Here is a 16,715-nt window from a genome sequence, read left to right as displayed (position 1 = left end):
TTTCGCGCCATGCTTGGCATGGGGCGACTGTCTGTGGCTCTCTGGCGCATACCGGAAGTACAACCTTTAAGGTCTTTCCTGGAAGGGACGAGGTCGACCTACTGCCTCGGCCCTTTGCTGTTTAAATCCGACTTAGGGTTTTGTTGCAACAAAGGACAATCAGGTTTTATGTGCCCTCTTTTCCCACATTTATAGCAAGGCCCATGTGTTTTCTTCGTCTTCCTTGAGAATTTGTTTTTTGCTTTTCGCCTTCTCTTCAAGTTTTACTGACCATACTGTCAAAACTCTTTTGAAGTTTCTCAATGGCTCCCTCCAGAGTACTTAATTGAGATGGGACAGCGTTAGCTTGTGCCACCTGTGGTTGTTTACTCTGGACTGCATAAACTTTAGCGCCATCTTCTGCCACTTCTTTGCCAGCCCTCTTTTTGGAACGTCCATAAACTGACTGATGGAGATACTGGTAATACCTGATATTAGCCTTGGCCTCCTCTAAGGTTACAGGTTTATCCATGGCTACTGCTAAACCAGCATCTTTGTCCGCCAGGCCCTCACAGAATTTGCCAACAGCCTGTCGATTGGAATAATATTCTGCAGGTCCCTAAACGCATTAATTGCCAGGGTCATGACCCTATCTGCCCAATCATCCAATGATTCCCCAGGTTGCTGTGAAGATTGTTGAAATCTTACTTGAGCTGACTCAGGAAGTTCTCTTGACCCAAACCTCAGCTCCAGTTTTGCTAGCAGACTGCGATACGAAATGTTCCCATCTCTTTCCATGATGATAGCATGGTAATCTGCTGCTTTCCCTGTGAGACACCAGCACAAACCATCTGGGGATCATCAGCTCAATCCATGCTTTACATGCTTAAAATTCTGATTGAATCCACCCATTTCCCCTTTACCATAAACTGAAAACATTTCGGGAGCCCCGAATAAATGAACAGTGTGGATTCTTCTTCGCACCCCACCGGGGATGGTTGGGATGTTAATCAAAGTTCTGTTTGAAGAATCGCGCCATTTGGGGTCTGTAATTTTTGGGACGGCCCCCCCAGTCAGTGCTTAGCAGTAGGGTGGGGGGTAAACCTTTCATTTGCCCCTGTGCGTGAATGATACTTTCGCTATTTTGCAAAATTTTTGGGGACTTCCTTTCCAATATTTTTGGATGGAGTTTCATCATCTTCTCCTCCATAAATTTTTTTTTTCTTGTCCTGTTTATATTTCGAGAGAGTCAAAGAAGTGAAAACTTGCCCTCTTTATCCGCATTGATAACTTTTTTGGGAGAAAATGGCACATCGGGCAAATTTTCCCACATTAGCGGCAACTTATCATTTGGTGTGAAATCCAGCAAGGCAACTTCATCCTCGTCAAACGTCTTTCTGAGTATTGACTGAAGCAAATCAAGTGTTAGACTTCCCTTATTATTTCTAACAGAAACAATCACCTCTGCTGTTCGGCTAGCAACACCTGGAATGTCCAACAGCTCTCTTTCTGATGCGAAGTTCACCATGATCTTCTTGCTGCTGCATGCTTGTTCACTCGACATGTTGTTTTGCAAATTGTAGCCGAAAGATATTACAGCGATTTATGCAGGAATTAGTTATAATTCGTGCCTCGGAGTAGTTTTTGTTCAGCAAAAGTTTGTCAAGTCAGTCAGTCGTTAGACAGAGGACTTTCAATACTTTTATTTAAAAAATACTTGTATATTTATTCACAGTCTTAGACAAAATGAATAACAAGCAATTAAATTATTAGCAAAAATTTAACTGAAATTTTTAAAGTATTAATAAATTATTTACTTTTTACAAAAATATAAAGTCAAAAATAAAGAAAATAAACAAACCTGGATTTTGTAGTATTATCTGCAACGAGGAGCTTAGCCTCTAGTTAACAGAATGTATTTATAGCTGTGCGTTAGCTTCAGGTATAAACACAAACAAAAATCAGACACAGGTTTCTTCTATTAGAATTGACCTTGAAATCCTTGTAACTAAAACAAGAAAATAATTTCAATTACAATTTACAATTATAAATGCTTTACAATTAAATTATTATTTAAATATTTAAACAATGTTTAATTATTAAATAAAACTTATCTTATATTCTTTTATCAAAAATATTAAAGAAATATCTTTGCTGAACTTGTAGCAACGAAGGTTTCTCGTGCAATGCTACGATTTATTTGATTTTTACTCCTGGGCGGAAGTGGAAAATGCTTAGCTTTTCCGCTTGCGCATGCGCTGTGAGTCCAACTTTCCGAAGTTTCCAAACTCGCCAAAAGAGTACTCTAAATACTCAATTTTGACAAATTTCCACTATAAGTCATCTAAACATACAGTATTTGTTCAATCCAAACCAACAATCCCTTTCCCCCTCTCGAAAATAAAGGAAATACTATAATTTCAATGTTCGAAATACGAAATTTTTACGGTCGGGAAAGTCGCTGATTTACCTCCGGATTGCGTAGAATTCCTACGAAGTTGACGTGAATTCGAATAGTAGCTGCCACCATTAAAGTGTTCTGCTTACCTTGAAACACTTTCCCTGTATGGATGACTGTATATAGTTCTAAGTTACTTCGGATTTCGTCTTGTTGTCTTTTCTATAGTTCCTATCAAGATGGCGGCTTCGATCTTGCTCGTCATGCACGGACTAAATCTCGTCTATCCGGTATCGGAATCACCCGGATAAGGTCAGACTCTCATATCTCACCACACTTCTGACACCATTGTAAACGTATGTCAGGATGGGGAAAATAAACACAATTCTTATACAGTTTTCTAAGTTTATAACAAGTATTTCGGCAACAACAGTGTCTAGTGAGTTACTAATATTGGATTTAAATACATACAAACTTACAAGTTTGGATAACAATGTCGTTTGTAAGATGTTTACTGAATTTGAACTTTGGCGGTTTTAAAACTTTATTTGCATTACTTGGAGGTCAAGACCGAAGTGACAGCATTGGTTGGATTCCGACTTTTATAAGGTTCGATGTTTGAAATCCACCAATGAAACAACAGAAATCCGGAAATCCTCCAATGGACAGACAGCCGGATTTCTGAATCTGAAATCTTGGATTTCAATGGCGGCCATATTGAAATCTCATATAAAATCTACATACGAAAATCATTAATATACAAAAACATGTAGTGAATACTTATGGATTTCTGACCTTAATCAATTATAAACTTTACATAAATTATGTTCTTGAATTGAATTTGACTGAAATTGACATTAACAATAAGAAATCTTCAATATAAAATATGAAGTGACAGATTTCAAAGATGTCTGTCATTGGACGTCTGCTACACAGAAAATGTAAAGAGAAATCTGTTTTCTGCTATACAATAAGGTAAGTTTAACATTTCTATCAGCTAAATTGCAAAGTCAATAAGTGTCAATACAGTGTTCCTTCAGATTAATCAGGTAAGTGAATCTTGTTCTTGTAGATTAGTCAACAAATTATGAAGCTATAGGATTTCACAATGTCTCTTGGATTTCATTATAAGTTCTGTTGTAAGTACATTTCAGAATTATGCTAGAATGTCATATCCTTACAGATTGTTATTGCACTAAGATAACGATATAGTATTTTGTAATATATTTGAAGGAATTACTTGTTTTATATTGGCTTTCTGAGGCATCCATGACTGAATGTTTAAGCAGGGATTTACATCACTGTCAAATTACAGGGGTCCTATGGATGTTGGTCCCACCGCTTATACAGGGGGTCAAATTATTAAATTTGACTTAGAAGGTGCAAAAATTCATGGTGTCCAACAACAAAATTTTAACAGTTCAACGCCTTACCAAACAAAACTATTTACTTGTTATATTATATTTAGCTTAAAGTTTTTAACTGAAAGGGTTTTTAACTGTTTATGATGTTAATCAAGATTTTTGAAGCCATATGATGTTATTCAAGATTTTTGAAGCCAGCATTATATCTTTTATGCATCCACCTGGATGCAAGACCTTGGGAATTGTGCATCAAAGTAGGCCTTAGAAGGATCAAAGTTGGATCCTGCATCTGGTAAATCCCTGATCAAGGCAGTTTAAACGACTTGACACTCACTGCTGTGGGTTCAAATCCCTTCAGATACTTTGAATTATTTTATGTGAGGAAGCAATCCAGTTAGCTTACAAAATGTCAGTGGTTCTGAACTTCTACTCTGCCTGAAATAATGCACGGAGGGGCATTGGGAAGTCTTCCTTCCATGGGAAAGTCACCATATGACCTTTACAGTGTTATTATGAAGTAAAATCCAACCAAAAACAAAACAAATTTGTTTTCTAAACACATGTAGCTTGTTCTCAAAATAATAAAAATTACTTATCATTTGTCCCTCATCAATGTTTGCTTGAATCCTAGCAGAGACTTTGAAGTCATTTGTGTGATGTTTAATTTAGGAGGAAATAATACTTTTGTTGTGAGGTCTTATACTGAGGTGGCAAGTCATCGTTATCATGATCTTTAAAAATTACAATGTGACAGTAAACCCAACCAGAATATAATATATGTTTTTTGCTCGCACTGAATATGTTGACATTTGTGCTTGTAGAATCATGTATAAAACCATAAAATATAAATGAAAAACTGATGTAAAATTCTTTGAAATAAGTATTAAACAAAATTGTAATTTTACAACTACAAGAAGAAAAGATACCCAATGAAAACAGGTAATATACTTAATTTTTTTTCCAGAGGAATCCAATAATTGGTGACAAGTTTGCCAGTAGACATGGCCAGAAAGGAGTCTGCAGGTATGTGTATATCTTAATCCGAAATTTTGCCTTGGTTTATTGTAGGAAGTTCCTGTTTTATTTGCACTTTCAACGCTTTTTGATTGTCATTAGAAAGGAAGGTACCTTGTTAAAATCTCTTACTTAGTGACTTGTAACACTTGAAAATGACATATTATTTAAAAACCCTTGAAAGCACCTTGAAAATTAATGAAAGGTCTTGAAAAGCCATTGAATTTAAAATTTCATTATTATCATAAGAAAGGTTATATAAAATTATTAAAGAAATCTAAAGACTTTAAAAAAAATCAATATTGGAGATAGAGCTAAATACTGCATCTTGTGTAAGTACTTAATTTTGAATTGAAGGCCCTAATAACCATTGAAACCTCGTAAATTTTGCTGTAGAAAATGTGTTATATCTATGTTATCTATGAAAGTGATAGAGCATAGGATTGTTTGACTTTGAGGCTTTGAGATAATTATGGAAGCAGTCCTTGACATAGACAGGTCATTTTCAGCATCTCTCATAGGCTTAATTATGTTTAATAAGTATTATTTTTGTTTTACAGTATGATGTATCCAGTAGAGAACCTACCATTTACAGAGAGTGGAATGACTCCAGATATTATCTTCAATCCCCATGGTTACCCTTCTAGAATGACAATAGGTAAAGCTGTACATCATCTGTATAGAAAATCTCAGCATGTCTATATATTTAACTTCCGAATTCGAATTTGAATAAAACAATAGCAGTTAAAAAAGAAAACAACATGACCAAAATTGAGATGTTTTACCCATTTAAAAACACTAGAGAATACTGGTTAAATAGAAGAAATATATTTAAGAAATAATATATCCCAAATTGTGATTTTATTGCTCAATAACATCACTGTTTTGAGTTCAGATGCGGGGAATTATATCACAAGGGCGTAGCCCGAGTGGTATAATGATGCGCATGTGAACGGCAAACAGTGATGTTATCAAGCAATAAAATCACCGATTTGGATATATTATTTCGATTCTAACACAACATCAACAAATAAATGCTGCCGTACCTGATATTTAGCTAATTTTCGCCTGATCTTTTTCCGTACTTTTGTCAGCGCGTCACATTTTTAGTGGTTATGTCACGTGTATAATGATTACGTCACATGTCTAAATATAGAACGTCAAACAGTGATTTTATAGCATAATAACACATACTTTCGGTTCTTCTATGTTTAATAGGGAAAAATGCAGGTCGTGTTAGAATTATAGATTTTTAGTCCATTTATCTCTAGAATGTAATTGGCAGAAATTATTTAGAGGACAGGTAATCAGTCATAATAATATACATAGGTAAATACACATTAACTTTCTTTAACTTTCCTGAAAGTAATAATGTTTTCTGCTCAATTGATCAACCAGCTAACTGGTCTAGGTTAATCTTTTATGATATATATTTCAATAACATATTGCTTAAACTAGTATACAGTATATGATCATTATATGATTATTGTATGTGATTCAGGTATGATGATTGAATCAATGGCAGGAAAGTCTGCTGCATCGTATGGACATTGTTATGATGCCACGCCCTTCCAGTTTTCAGAAGATGATCCGGCAATCGATCACTTTGGAAACATGTTAGTTAAAGGTAAAATATTACAATGAAAAGGCAGTGTATTTCAAGCATACCTTGTACATATAATTATATTTATTTTAGGTAAAAAAAAAAGGCAAAATTTTTGTTTCTTCATTTTTGTATTTTTCACTCATTTTTCTGTAAATGTCCTCATAACAAATACACTAGGCAGTCACAGGAACAAAACTTTTCTCCTCGTAAAGAATAAAATGGTGGTTTCCTAACTTGACCCACGTGGGTCAGGTTAGAGCGTTAGCATTTCACAATAGTTGTCAAAGTGAACTCTAGAAACATTAAAGAACATGTCAAATGAACGACTTACACTTGTTTTAATCATACAATATCCAAAATGTCTTGTTATTGTAACTTCCAGGGTTTGATCAAGTCACATGACTTGTTTCAAAACTACTCAGTGATTCTGTCTGCATCTAAATTTCTTTCAACATATATAGATATACATGTATTTACACTTAAAACCCAAAATATGTAGAATTTATACATAAATTCATGATGGGACTTTAAAGAAATGTCATTTCAGCATGATTTGAGTATATAAAATCATATTAATATTTTTGTCATTGATTTGCCTGAGTATCCCTTTAAAACACAGAAATTAGAATTAATTGTTGCAAATGAAGTCATAATTTTGCTGTATGATATATACAAGTCATTAAGTTTTTACAGGCTTACGGTTCTAATCAGGTGATAGATTGCACTAGAGTGCATGGATTTCATATTTTATCATCCTCCACCAGTTAAATTGGAAAGTCGCCATATGATATTGACCTATACATTGTCACAGTGACTTGAGAGTCAAACCGTTCAGTTAGAATCAAAGATTGATGCTATATAACATAATTATGTATTTTGAAACTAAAATAGTGTTTGAATCATATATGCCATAAAGTCACACAGTCTTACATAATTATCTTGAATAATCTTCTATTTTGAAAGCTTTACATTTTAATTAGTTATTATCACTACATGTGAGGTCTAAATAATGATACAAGGGATTGTCTCCCTTTAAGTAGCAAGTTGGGATTGCATCTGTTAAAGCAAACTCAATGAAGACAATAATAATGTGTATATTCTATAATGTGAATAAAAATCCCATTCAATTATTTACTTACATCTTACTTTTCATTTACGAGGGTTGTTCGGAAAGTTTTGAGACAATATGATTTTCTCTGTTTCTAATTACAGCTGCGAATATTATTTAATACAAATTATAGCTTAATATGTGATTTATCCGAGTTATGTCTTTAAAACGTTGTAACGTTACTATACGGCATATAATCGTTTCCATAGCAACACCTGTCTACGCATCCTGGCGCACGGACTATTTTCTTGTTATAAGTTTTCTTACTGAATAAAAAGAGCCCCTAAAATTGCGCCAAACGTCACGAAAATTTTATGACGTCACTTCCAACTTAAGGACGTCATTTCCGCTAGTTGTTTAAGCCGTTACCGCAGATCATTATAGCAATACGTGCGCGACAAGACAACGACTTTGCAAACACCGTCAAAAGAGGAACAGCGTGTTTTTATTAAGTTTTGCGTTAATCTTGGGAAAACACCAACAGAAACTAAGCAACTTCTAGAACAGGCAAACAACGGACGTACTGTTAGTCGACCATTGGTATTTAGATGGCATAAAGAGTTTCGGGATGGCAGAAAGTCAACACAAGACAAGGAAAGGAGCAGTCGCCCATCCGTCATCGACGATAAACTGACACTTGCAAGAAACGCGCTTCAGTGCGACCGTCGCATAACAGTAAGAGAAGTTGCTGAAGTTTGTGATGTAGGTACGGCAACTGCTCACAAAATGTTAACTGAGACACTTGCAATGTCTCGGGTTTCGGCCCGTTGGGTACCGAGATTATTGACGGCTGATCAGGAAGAAAACCGAGTAAAAGCATCTCGACAGTTTCTACATTCATACCAGAGAGAAGGCGACGCGTTCCTAGACAGAATTATTACCACCCACGAGTCCTGGTTTTACTACTACGACCCAGAAACAAAGTCGCAGTCTTCAGTTTGGAAGCACACGTCGTCTCCACCCCCGAAGAAAGCACGTGTAACCAAATCGGTTGGGAAACATATGTTTATTCTATTCATGGACCGGAAGGGGATGCTGTTAACACATGCTGTACCGAAGGGAGAGACGGTGAACGCTGACTATTACTGCAGGGTGAGTAATTATGTTAACTTTATTAAGATGAAAATAATTAAAAATAAATATATAAATAATATAGATAATTAAATTGATTACTTACTTAATTATTAAAATAATTATTTGAAATTAATTCACCTGTATCTGTATTAAGTACGAGCTCCGATATTTCTGTTTAAGGTAATCAGACGGGAACTGATCAACGCTATCCGTAAGAAGCGGCCGGAAATGCTTGTGAATCTGGAGAACATCTACCTACATCAAGACAATGCGCCTGCACATACAGCATCTGCCACTTCTCTGGAACTTGATGTTCTCGGGTTTAACCGCATCGCTCACCCACCCTACTCACCCGACCTGGCCCCAATGGACTTTTCCGTTTTTCCGGCCATCAAATCCGAACTACGAAGAATCCGGTTTGAGGACCTAGTTGAACTGCGCTCTAGAGTTATGAGCATTATTGCAACATTTAAATCTGACTGGTATAGAAATGTATTCGCCAAGTGGGTTACGAGGCATGAGAAATGTGTACGTTGTGAAGGAAGATACTTTGAAAAGGAGTAGCAGTTGACTTTTCTACGGTGACGTTAAACTCTGGAAATAACGGCAACGTCGGATAACGTCGTTGCGTGCGCCGGGTCATGGGTAGTGTCTGTGCCTAACGCTTTGTAGCTTTTGTATACATGAAGCTATTGTTATGAAATTTTACACTATAATAGATGAGGTATTAAAGTAATACATAGTAAACTCTTGTTTGATTTTATCGTTTCCAACGCTAAATATTGACCCAGTCTCAAAACTTTCCGAACAACCCTCGTATAACAACCTCCATTTTGCTATTATGTTACAAAAAGAACAAAACTCATAGATCTATACATGTATATTATTTTATAGCTGGCTATAACTACCATGGTACAGAGAGGTTTTACAGTGGGATAGATGGTCGGGAACTAGAGGCCAGTATCTTCATGGGTGTTGTCTACTATCAGAGGCTTAGACATATGGTCTCTGACAAATTTCAGGTATGTGCATGTTTTTAGTTTGACTTTTCAAAGAATTAGGGAGAGCCATTGCACTCATGTTGGCATCAAAGTCACACCTTATTTTGTTTTGTCTGCAAGTTGGTTTCTCCAAAGCGCCAAAGAAAATGGGTTGAAACTTTACACAATTATCGGAGTATATAATAGGAGGTCACTATCCAAGGCCCATAACTCTATGATGGTTTTTGTCAGAATTATGGCCCTTTTTGAACGATGAGAATTCTTCAGTATCTAGGCTCTTGTTTTACTATCAATACTGAGAATAGTTGAGCTTGCTGTCCTTATCAACACCTTGTGTTCTTTTAACTATTATCTTGTTATGTTTATATTATTTGATAGAGCTATGTACAAGTGCTCATATTTTGCAATTGCTGTAAATATACATGATAACTGTCAGGAAGTTGTGTCTTGGGCTCAGTGGTATAGAGTGTTTTGTGAGTAAGTTTATTGTCAAGATTTGGAATCAGATACAAGTGATGGATTTCTTTTCATGTTTTTACATTTTTGTGTTACAACAAAAGAAATAGACAAGCTTTTCTTCATTTAGTTGTATAACTTTGAGAAGACAGTAATGAGTCTGTTTAGACACTACAGAAAACAGAGACATAGTGATACATTATTGATGCATGCATTTATATATATATGAGTTAAATTTAAGTATCATATTTTATAGTGAACTCTTAAATTTTAAAAGATGTACAGAAGTAAAGATAATCTCAAATATTTTCATTGATTTTATTTCAATTCTGTAATCCCTTTTTAAATTTCAATGGATATAAATTAAAAAACCAAATTGTCTTCAAGATATATTTCCAGGATTACAATTTTAAAATACTCAGGTAATGCGTAGCAAAACGATAAAATAGATTGTTGGCCAGTTCTTGCTGCAGGTTACAAAGGCTGTCCATATTTGTACTTTAATTGAAATCATTTTGTAAAGAAGGAAGACAGTTTATAGTAAAAGAGCAACATACACAATGTAATATGGAAAGAAGATAAGGAAGTTATTTTTATAATGTAGGTGAGAACCACTGGACCTATAGATCAAGTCACATACCAGCCTGTGAAGGGGCGTAAAAAAGGTGGTGGTGTAAGGTTCGGTGAGATGGAAAGAGATGCCTTAATATCACATGGGACATCATTCCTTCTTCAAGATAGACTTCTTAACTGCTCGGATAAATCTATGGTAATGTTTAGTTAAATTTTGTTGATCAATTTTTTTTCTCAACATTTGCAACATACAATTTGATTACAATTTTCTGTTGCTTGACAAAATTGAATGGAATTAAGTTAAAGCTTAGTCTATATTTTGAAACTGAAAACAATCTATTTCTTATAATAATTAAAATAATCTTTTAATTCATAATAATGATCATAGTCATGTACACAGAAGTTTTGCAAGATTTTCTCTATTTTTATGCCCCCGCCATGTAATGGCCGGGGCATATAGTGTTACCCTGTTCCGTCATTCCGTCCTTTCGTCATTCTGTCATTCCGTCATCATCAGTTTCCGTTCATTATCTTAAGAACGGTTGCGCACATTCAACTCAAATTTGATATATGGATATGTCATGAGAAAATACAGGTCAAGTTCGAATTTGGTTATGGTTCGATGATTTTTGGCAGAGTTATGCCCCTTTTACTTTGAAAATAATATGAAATTTCAGTTTCCGTTCATTATCTCCCCAACGGTACAACACATTCAACTCAAACTTGACATATGGATATGTCATGAGAAAATACAGGCCAAGTTCGAATTTGGTCGTGGTTCGATGATTTTTGGCAGAGCTATGCCCCTTTTACTTTGAAAATAATATGAAATTTTCAGTTTCCGTTCATTATCTCCCCAAAGGTACAACACATTCAACTCAAACTTTACATATGGATGCGTCAAAGGAATGTGCAGGTCAAGTTCAAATTTGGTCATGGTTCAATGATTTTTGGCAGAGTTATGCCCCTTTCACTTTGAAAATAATATGAAATTTTCAGTTTCCGTTTATTATCTCCCCAATGGTACAACACATTCAACTCAAATTTGACATATGGATGCGTCAAAGGAATGTGCAGGCCAAGTTCGAATTTGGTCGTGGTTCGATGATTTTTGGCAGAGCTATGCCCCTTTTACTTTGAAAATAATATGAAATTTTCAGTTTCCGTTCATTATCTCCCCAAAGGTACAACACATTCAACTCAAACTTTACATATGGATGCGTCAAAGGAATGTGCAGGTCAAGTTCAAATTTGGTCATGGTTCAATGATTTTTGGCAGAGTAATGCCCCTTTCACTTTGAAAATACATGTAATATGAAATTTACAGTTTCTGTTCATTATCTACCCAACAGTGTTACATATTCAACTTAAATTTGACATAAATTATGAATATGTCAAAGGAATGGGCAGGTCAAGTTGGAATTTGGTCATGGTTTGATGATTTTTTGGCAGAGTTATGTCCCTTTTACTTTGAAAATAATATAGATACATCTTAGGAATAAGCAGTTTAAGTTTGAATTTGGTTGTAGTTCAATGATTTAAGACAAACTTATCTTTCCTGAATGTTGGAAAAATTTTGAACTTTCACTTTCAGCACTCTTACTTTTAGCCATTATTTTGGCTACAAATATGCAATATGCTGTTTTTAAAAGGTTTAGACTGAATAATTTCAGTGCCTTGAACATTGTATGAAAATGGTTTGTGTTAACATTGAAAAGTTTTAAGGGCTTTGAACTTAAAATGAAAAAAATAATTAAAGCACCATCTGAAATTTTGGCTGCATGCGGGGGCATCCGTGGCATGATGACACATTTCTAGTTTAACCTGAAATTACCTAAAAATAGCAGAAAATCATATGTACTGTGAATTCACTTAGTTATTGTGGGCATAAATTAGTTATAGTGTTCATAAAATTTGGCAGTTCTGTTGTCAAAAAGGCATTTTCTTAGGTTCTTATATTTGTGAACCAACTGTTTTGCAAGAAAGTTAAATATAAATAATGTAATAAGAATAAGAGAAAAGCAGACAAAATCAAATTTTATTTGATCATTAATTTGTAGAATGACTTATCCATAACATCCATGAAGAAAAGAATAATAATGATTTTGCAGTATTTATTTTCATGTAAATATACATATATTTACAGGCACCAGTTTGCACTGACTGTGGAAGTTTATTGTCTGTATACATGGAGAAGAGAGCGCCATCTACAGCTGCTGCCTCACATGAGAAGCAACTTCAGTGGTCGTGTCTACATTGTAAATCGTGTCATATAGAAATTGTGACCATACCCTATGTGTTCAGATACCTTGTGGCAGAACTTGCAGCTATGAATATTAAGGTAGAAGTGACTGTGAAGGACTGATTGCAGTTATGAAAATAGCGAAGAATTCATGTGAAATAATAGTTACTTGCCTCCCAGTTTTGTATTGGTAATACATAGTATACACCGAGGTTTACTTGCATCTGGTCATTGTGATTCTAAAATTGTGAAATAGAGACACTTGAGGCAGAATTTGCAAGAGGCTTAAATTATAAAGCAAGCTGTCATTATTGCTGTTTGACAAACCTGTGTTAAAGTATCATTGGCAATCGATTTGCCTTGTGAATTTGAAACAGTCCATTCATAGTTACAGAAAATAAACAAACATTGGAAGTGCAGGCTAGCCTGGCTCTATACTGATGGCAATGGCTTATCACTTACGTTTTCAGTAGGTGAAGGGTTGCTTTCTGTCATTTGTCTCCCTTTAAGTATGAGAAATTAAAGTCATTGTTGCAATTAATAGTCAAAGAGATTATACATTTGTATTTGTAAATGCTTTACCAGTTTTTTTGACAAGTATTGTTATAGAATCTCTCATTGTGTGTGTATATCTTATTCACTCTATACATTAATGAAAACACATAATTGTGATGGTTTCACAAGTCAGCATACGTGTATACTCGCGTTTACGTGTATACTCGCTCAAGTCTGTATTTATGTACATGTGTTCTCACAACTCAGTATATATTTGTATTCATAAGCTGGTATTGATGTGTACTCACAATATGTCCTACACATGTACTTGGATATACACATCTACCTACAAGTGTACTCGCATATCAGTATAGATATTTTCAACAAGTATCCTACCAAAGGACACCACTGAACTACACTGTTTCAATGAAAGGTGCATGTATCATTGCATGCATAATGCAAAAATATTGAAATAGTTATCATACAAGTTAGAGAAAATTTAATGACATCACTGTATTATTGTAATTTTAAAATTACATAGATATTTGTTTTTTATGAATAAATATTGTTTTCAAGGGTGTACCTTGTTGTTTTTTGTGTCGCCTTGAAAAGGTGACATATAGGGGTTACTTTTGTCGGCGTCTGTGTCGGCGTCGTTGTCGTCGTCCCCTAAAGCTTGTCCGCAGCATAACCCGAAGTGCAGTGCACAAGGATCGGTACTCTGCAGTTCTTATTTTTTGAGTTATTGCCCTTTGTTAATTTTCATACTTTAATTTTGTCCGGGCCATTTCTCTTCAACTAAAAAAGCTATGGACTTGAAACTTCATAGGATGATAGATCTCATTAAGAAGAAGTGCAGTGCACAAGAACCGGTACTCTGCACTTCCTGATTTTTGAGTTATTGCCCTTTGTTAATTTTCATACTTTATTTTTTTCCGGGCCATTTCTCCTAATGTATAAAAGCCATGGACTTGAAACTTAATAGGATGATAGGTCTCATTAAGAAGAAGTGCAGTGCACAAGAACAGGTACTCTGCATTTCTTATTTTTTGAGTTATTGCCCTTTGTTTATTTTCATACTTTAATTTTGTCTGGGCCATTTCTCCTTAAGTATAAAAGCTATGGACTTGAAACTTCATAGGATAATAGATCTCATTAAGAAGAAGTGCAGTGCACAAGAATCGGTACTCTGCATTTCTTAATTTTTGAGTTATGGCCCTTTGTTAATTTTCATACTTAATTTTTGTCCAGGCCATTTCTCCGAAAGTATAAAAGTTATGAACTTGAAACTTCATAGGCTGATAGATCTCATTAAGAAAAAGTGCAGTGCTTAAGAACTGATACTCTGCATTTCTTATTTTTTGAGTTATTGCCCTTTGTTGATTTTCTTTATTTTTGTCTTGGTCATTTCTCCTCAAGTATGAAAGCTATGGAATTGAAACATCATAGAATGATAGATCTTATTGATAAGAAGTGCAGTGCACAGATATGCTGCTCTGCACTTATTTTTTTTTAGTTATTGCCCTTTGTTATTTTTCATATTTCATTTTTGTCCTGGCCATTTCTCCTAAACTACATTGTTCACAAGGCGACACATCCGACTCGCGGAGTTCTAGTTTTAGTATACACCAATAAGAGTCCCTTTGGCAAAAGGGCCCAAGTCTGATGTAAAAATTGCTTTTATTAAATAATTTAAAAGTTATTTACCATTAGGAAAACAAAATATAGCCAGATACCTCTATTGTAATCAACATGGGTAACTTTTTTAGCTCACCAGAACCAAAGGTTCAGGGTGAGCTATTAGTATCAAAGGGGGATGCTCCGTCGTCATGCGTCAACAATCGTCTTCTTCTCTGAAACTGCTGGGCAGATTTACTTCAAATTTGGTCTGAATCATCCTTGTGACAGTCACACTTGAATTTGCTCTTGTCATTTCAATTGGCCCCTTTAAGGGGTCAACAGAGCAAAAAATAGAAAAACCTTTAAACATCTTCTACAGAACTAATTGATGGATGATCACAAAACTTTGTCTGTAGCATTCTTGGGAAGTCTTTTATCAAGTTTGCTAATATTAATTTGATTGGCCCCGTTTAAGCTAAAGCTTAAATGCCCCACGTCATGGCATTTCTTCAAATTATTGTTTAAACATATTCTATGCTCAAATTTTATATTAGAAAATATTGACAATTGATAATTTCCAACACTGAAAAGCAGTTGTTTCTGGTGAGCAACTCAGGGCTATCATGGCCCTCTTGTTTTTTTTTCTTTTTCATTATATCTAAACATGAGGTCATCGTCAGAACCCACGGTACACATTCCGTATGTACTACATTTAATACATGTATTTGGTAAATAGCCCGGGTTACCAAGTATGCATGAGATATAATCAAGGAAAATATTGCTTTAAAAAGTATTTACCATTAGAAAAACAAAACATAGCCAGTTATCTCTGTTTTAATCAAGATATTAAAAACATTATTTTGTTTCGTTCTTTTTTTTTTCAACATATACCTAAACAAGAAATATAATCAAGGAAAATATTACTTAAAACAATCTGTATGACCATAAAACAAACAACAGATTAAATGTTTAAGTGTAACAATTAATATATAGCATCAAAACCACACATGTATTGATATGCGATCATTTAAGTCCCTAAAATAATAATTTTAGCAGTGCATTTTGTAAATATTAGAGAATAATTGTTTTTAACAATTTTTCCTCAATTTTACTCTTTTAAATTCATTGATATATTTTAGTTATATTATTACATAGTTAAAATTAATGCCTTACTAGTCGGGCAGAATTTTGGCAAAGCCTTAGGAAAAAATGATAAATAACATAGGATTTTGTATCGCATACAATTATTTACAAACGAACAAGACAATACAATTACTTACAAATGAACAAGATCACGGGGGGAATCACGTGACTTTGTATAGTAATACCCACAAGGAAATGGCGACTGCTGAGCCCCGGTAAGTACCTTATTATGTTAAATTAAGGTGACAAACGTTTCTTAACTTAAAACAAAACCTAGCGTGTCATATGCGCGGTAATTTTCTTCAAATGACAATACAAAGTGCATTATCCTATGAGAACATTGTGTGAAAATTGCACATTCAGCGATAGTAATTCGCACGAAGCGATATAATTTGGTACCAAAATAAATGAAAAAAGGCTTTCTTTCTGCACTTAAGACACCAAATCAATAATTTTATTGACATCTGTTCTTGTATAAATCCATATAAAATATATTTTCGAAGGTCTGTAGCCTACAACTGTTCTTTGCATTTCTGGGTAGTAAGTTGCACGAAAACAAAATATTAAATTTCACGCAGCATACATATACATTAAGAAAGTTAAAGTTCATATGTAAAGAGATTAAAATACTTATTTCAATTA

General features: G+C 34.6%; 1 protein-coding gene across 1 annotated transcript; it reads left to right on the top strand.

Annotated features, from left to right (window-relative positions):
• Positions 1-4,708: 4,708 nt before the first annotated feature.
• LOC132739034 (DNA-directed RNA polymerase I subunit RPA2-like) lies at positions 4,709-13,872 on the top strand (the record flags this gene model as incomplete). The annotated part of the gene is given in 6 exon segments (XM_060726683.1): positions 4,709-4,764; positions 5,316-5,413; positions 6,257-6,382; positions 9,438-9,565; positions 10,605-10,769; positions 12,720-13,872. Coding segments are annotated over 6 exon segments (792 nt in total), but the record flags the coding sequence as incomplete, so codon positions are not given.
• Between the last annotated feature and the right edge of the window lie 2,843 nt (positions 13,873-16,715).

Source organism: Ruditapes philippinarum, unplaced genomic scaffold (assembly GCF_026571515.1).
Source record: "Ruditapes philippinarum isolate M1 unplaced genomic scaffold, ASM2657151v2 ctg3054_1_1_1_1, whole genome shotgun sequence".
Lineage (NCBI taxonomy): Eukaryota > Metazoa > Mollusca > Bivalvia > Venerida > Veneridae > Ruditapes > Ruditapes philippinarum.
Note: the sequence above shows the minus strand (reverse complement) of the source record. Positions and strands in the feature narration are given on the sequence as shown.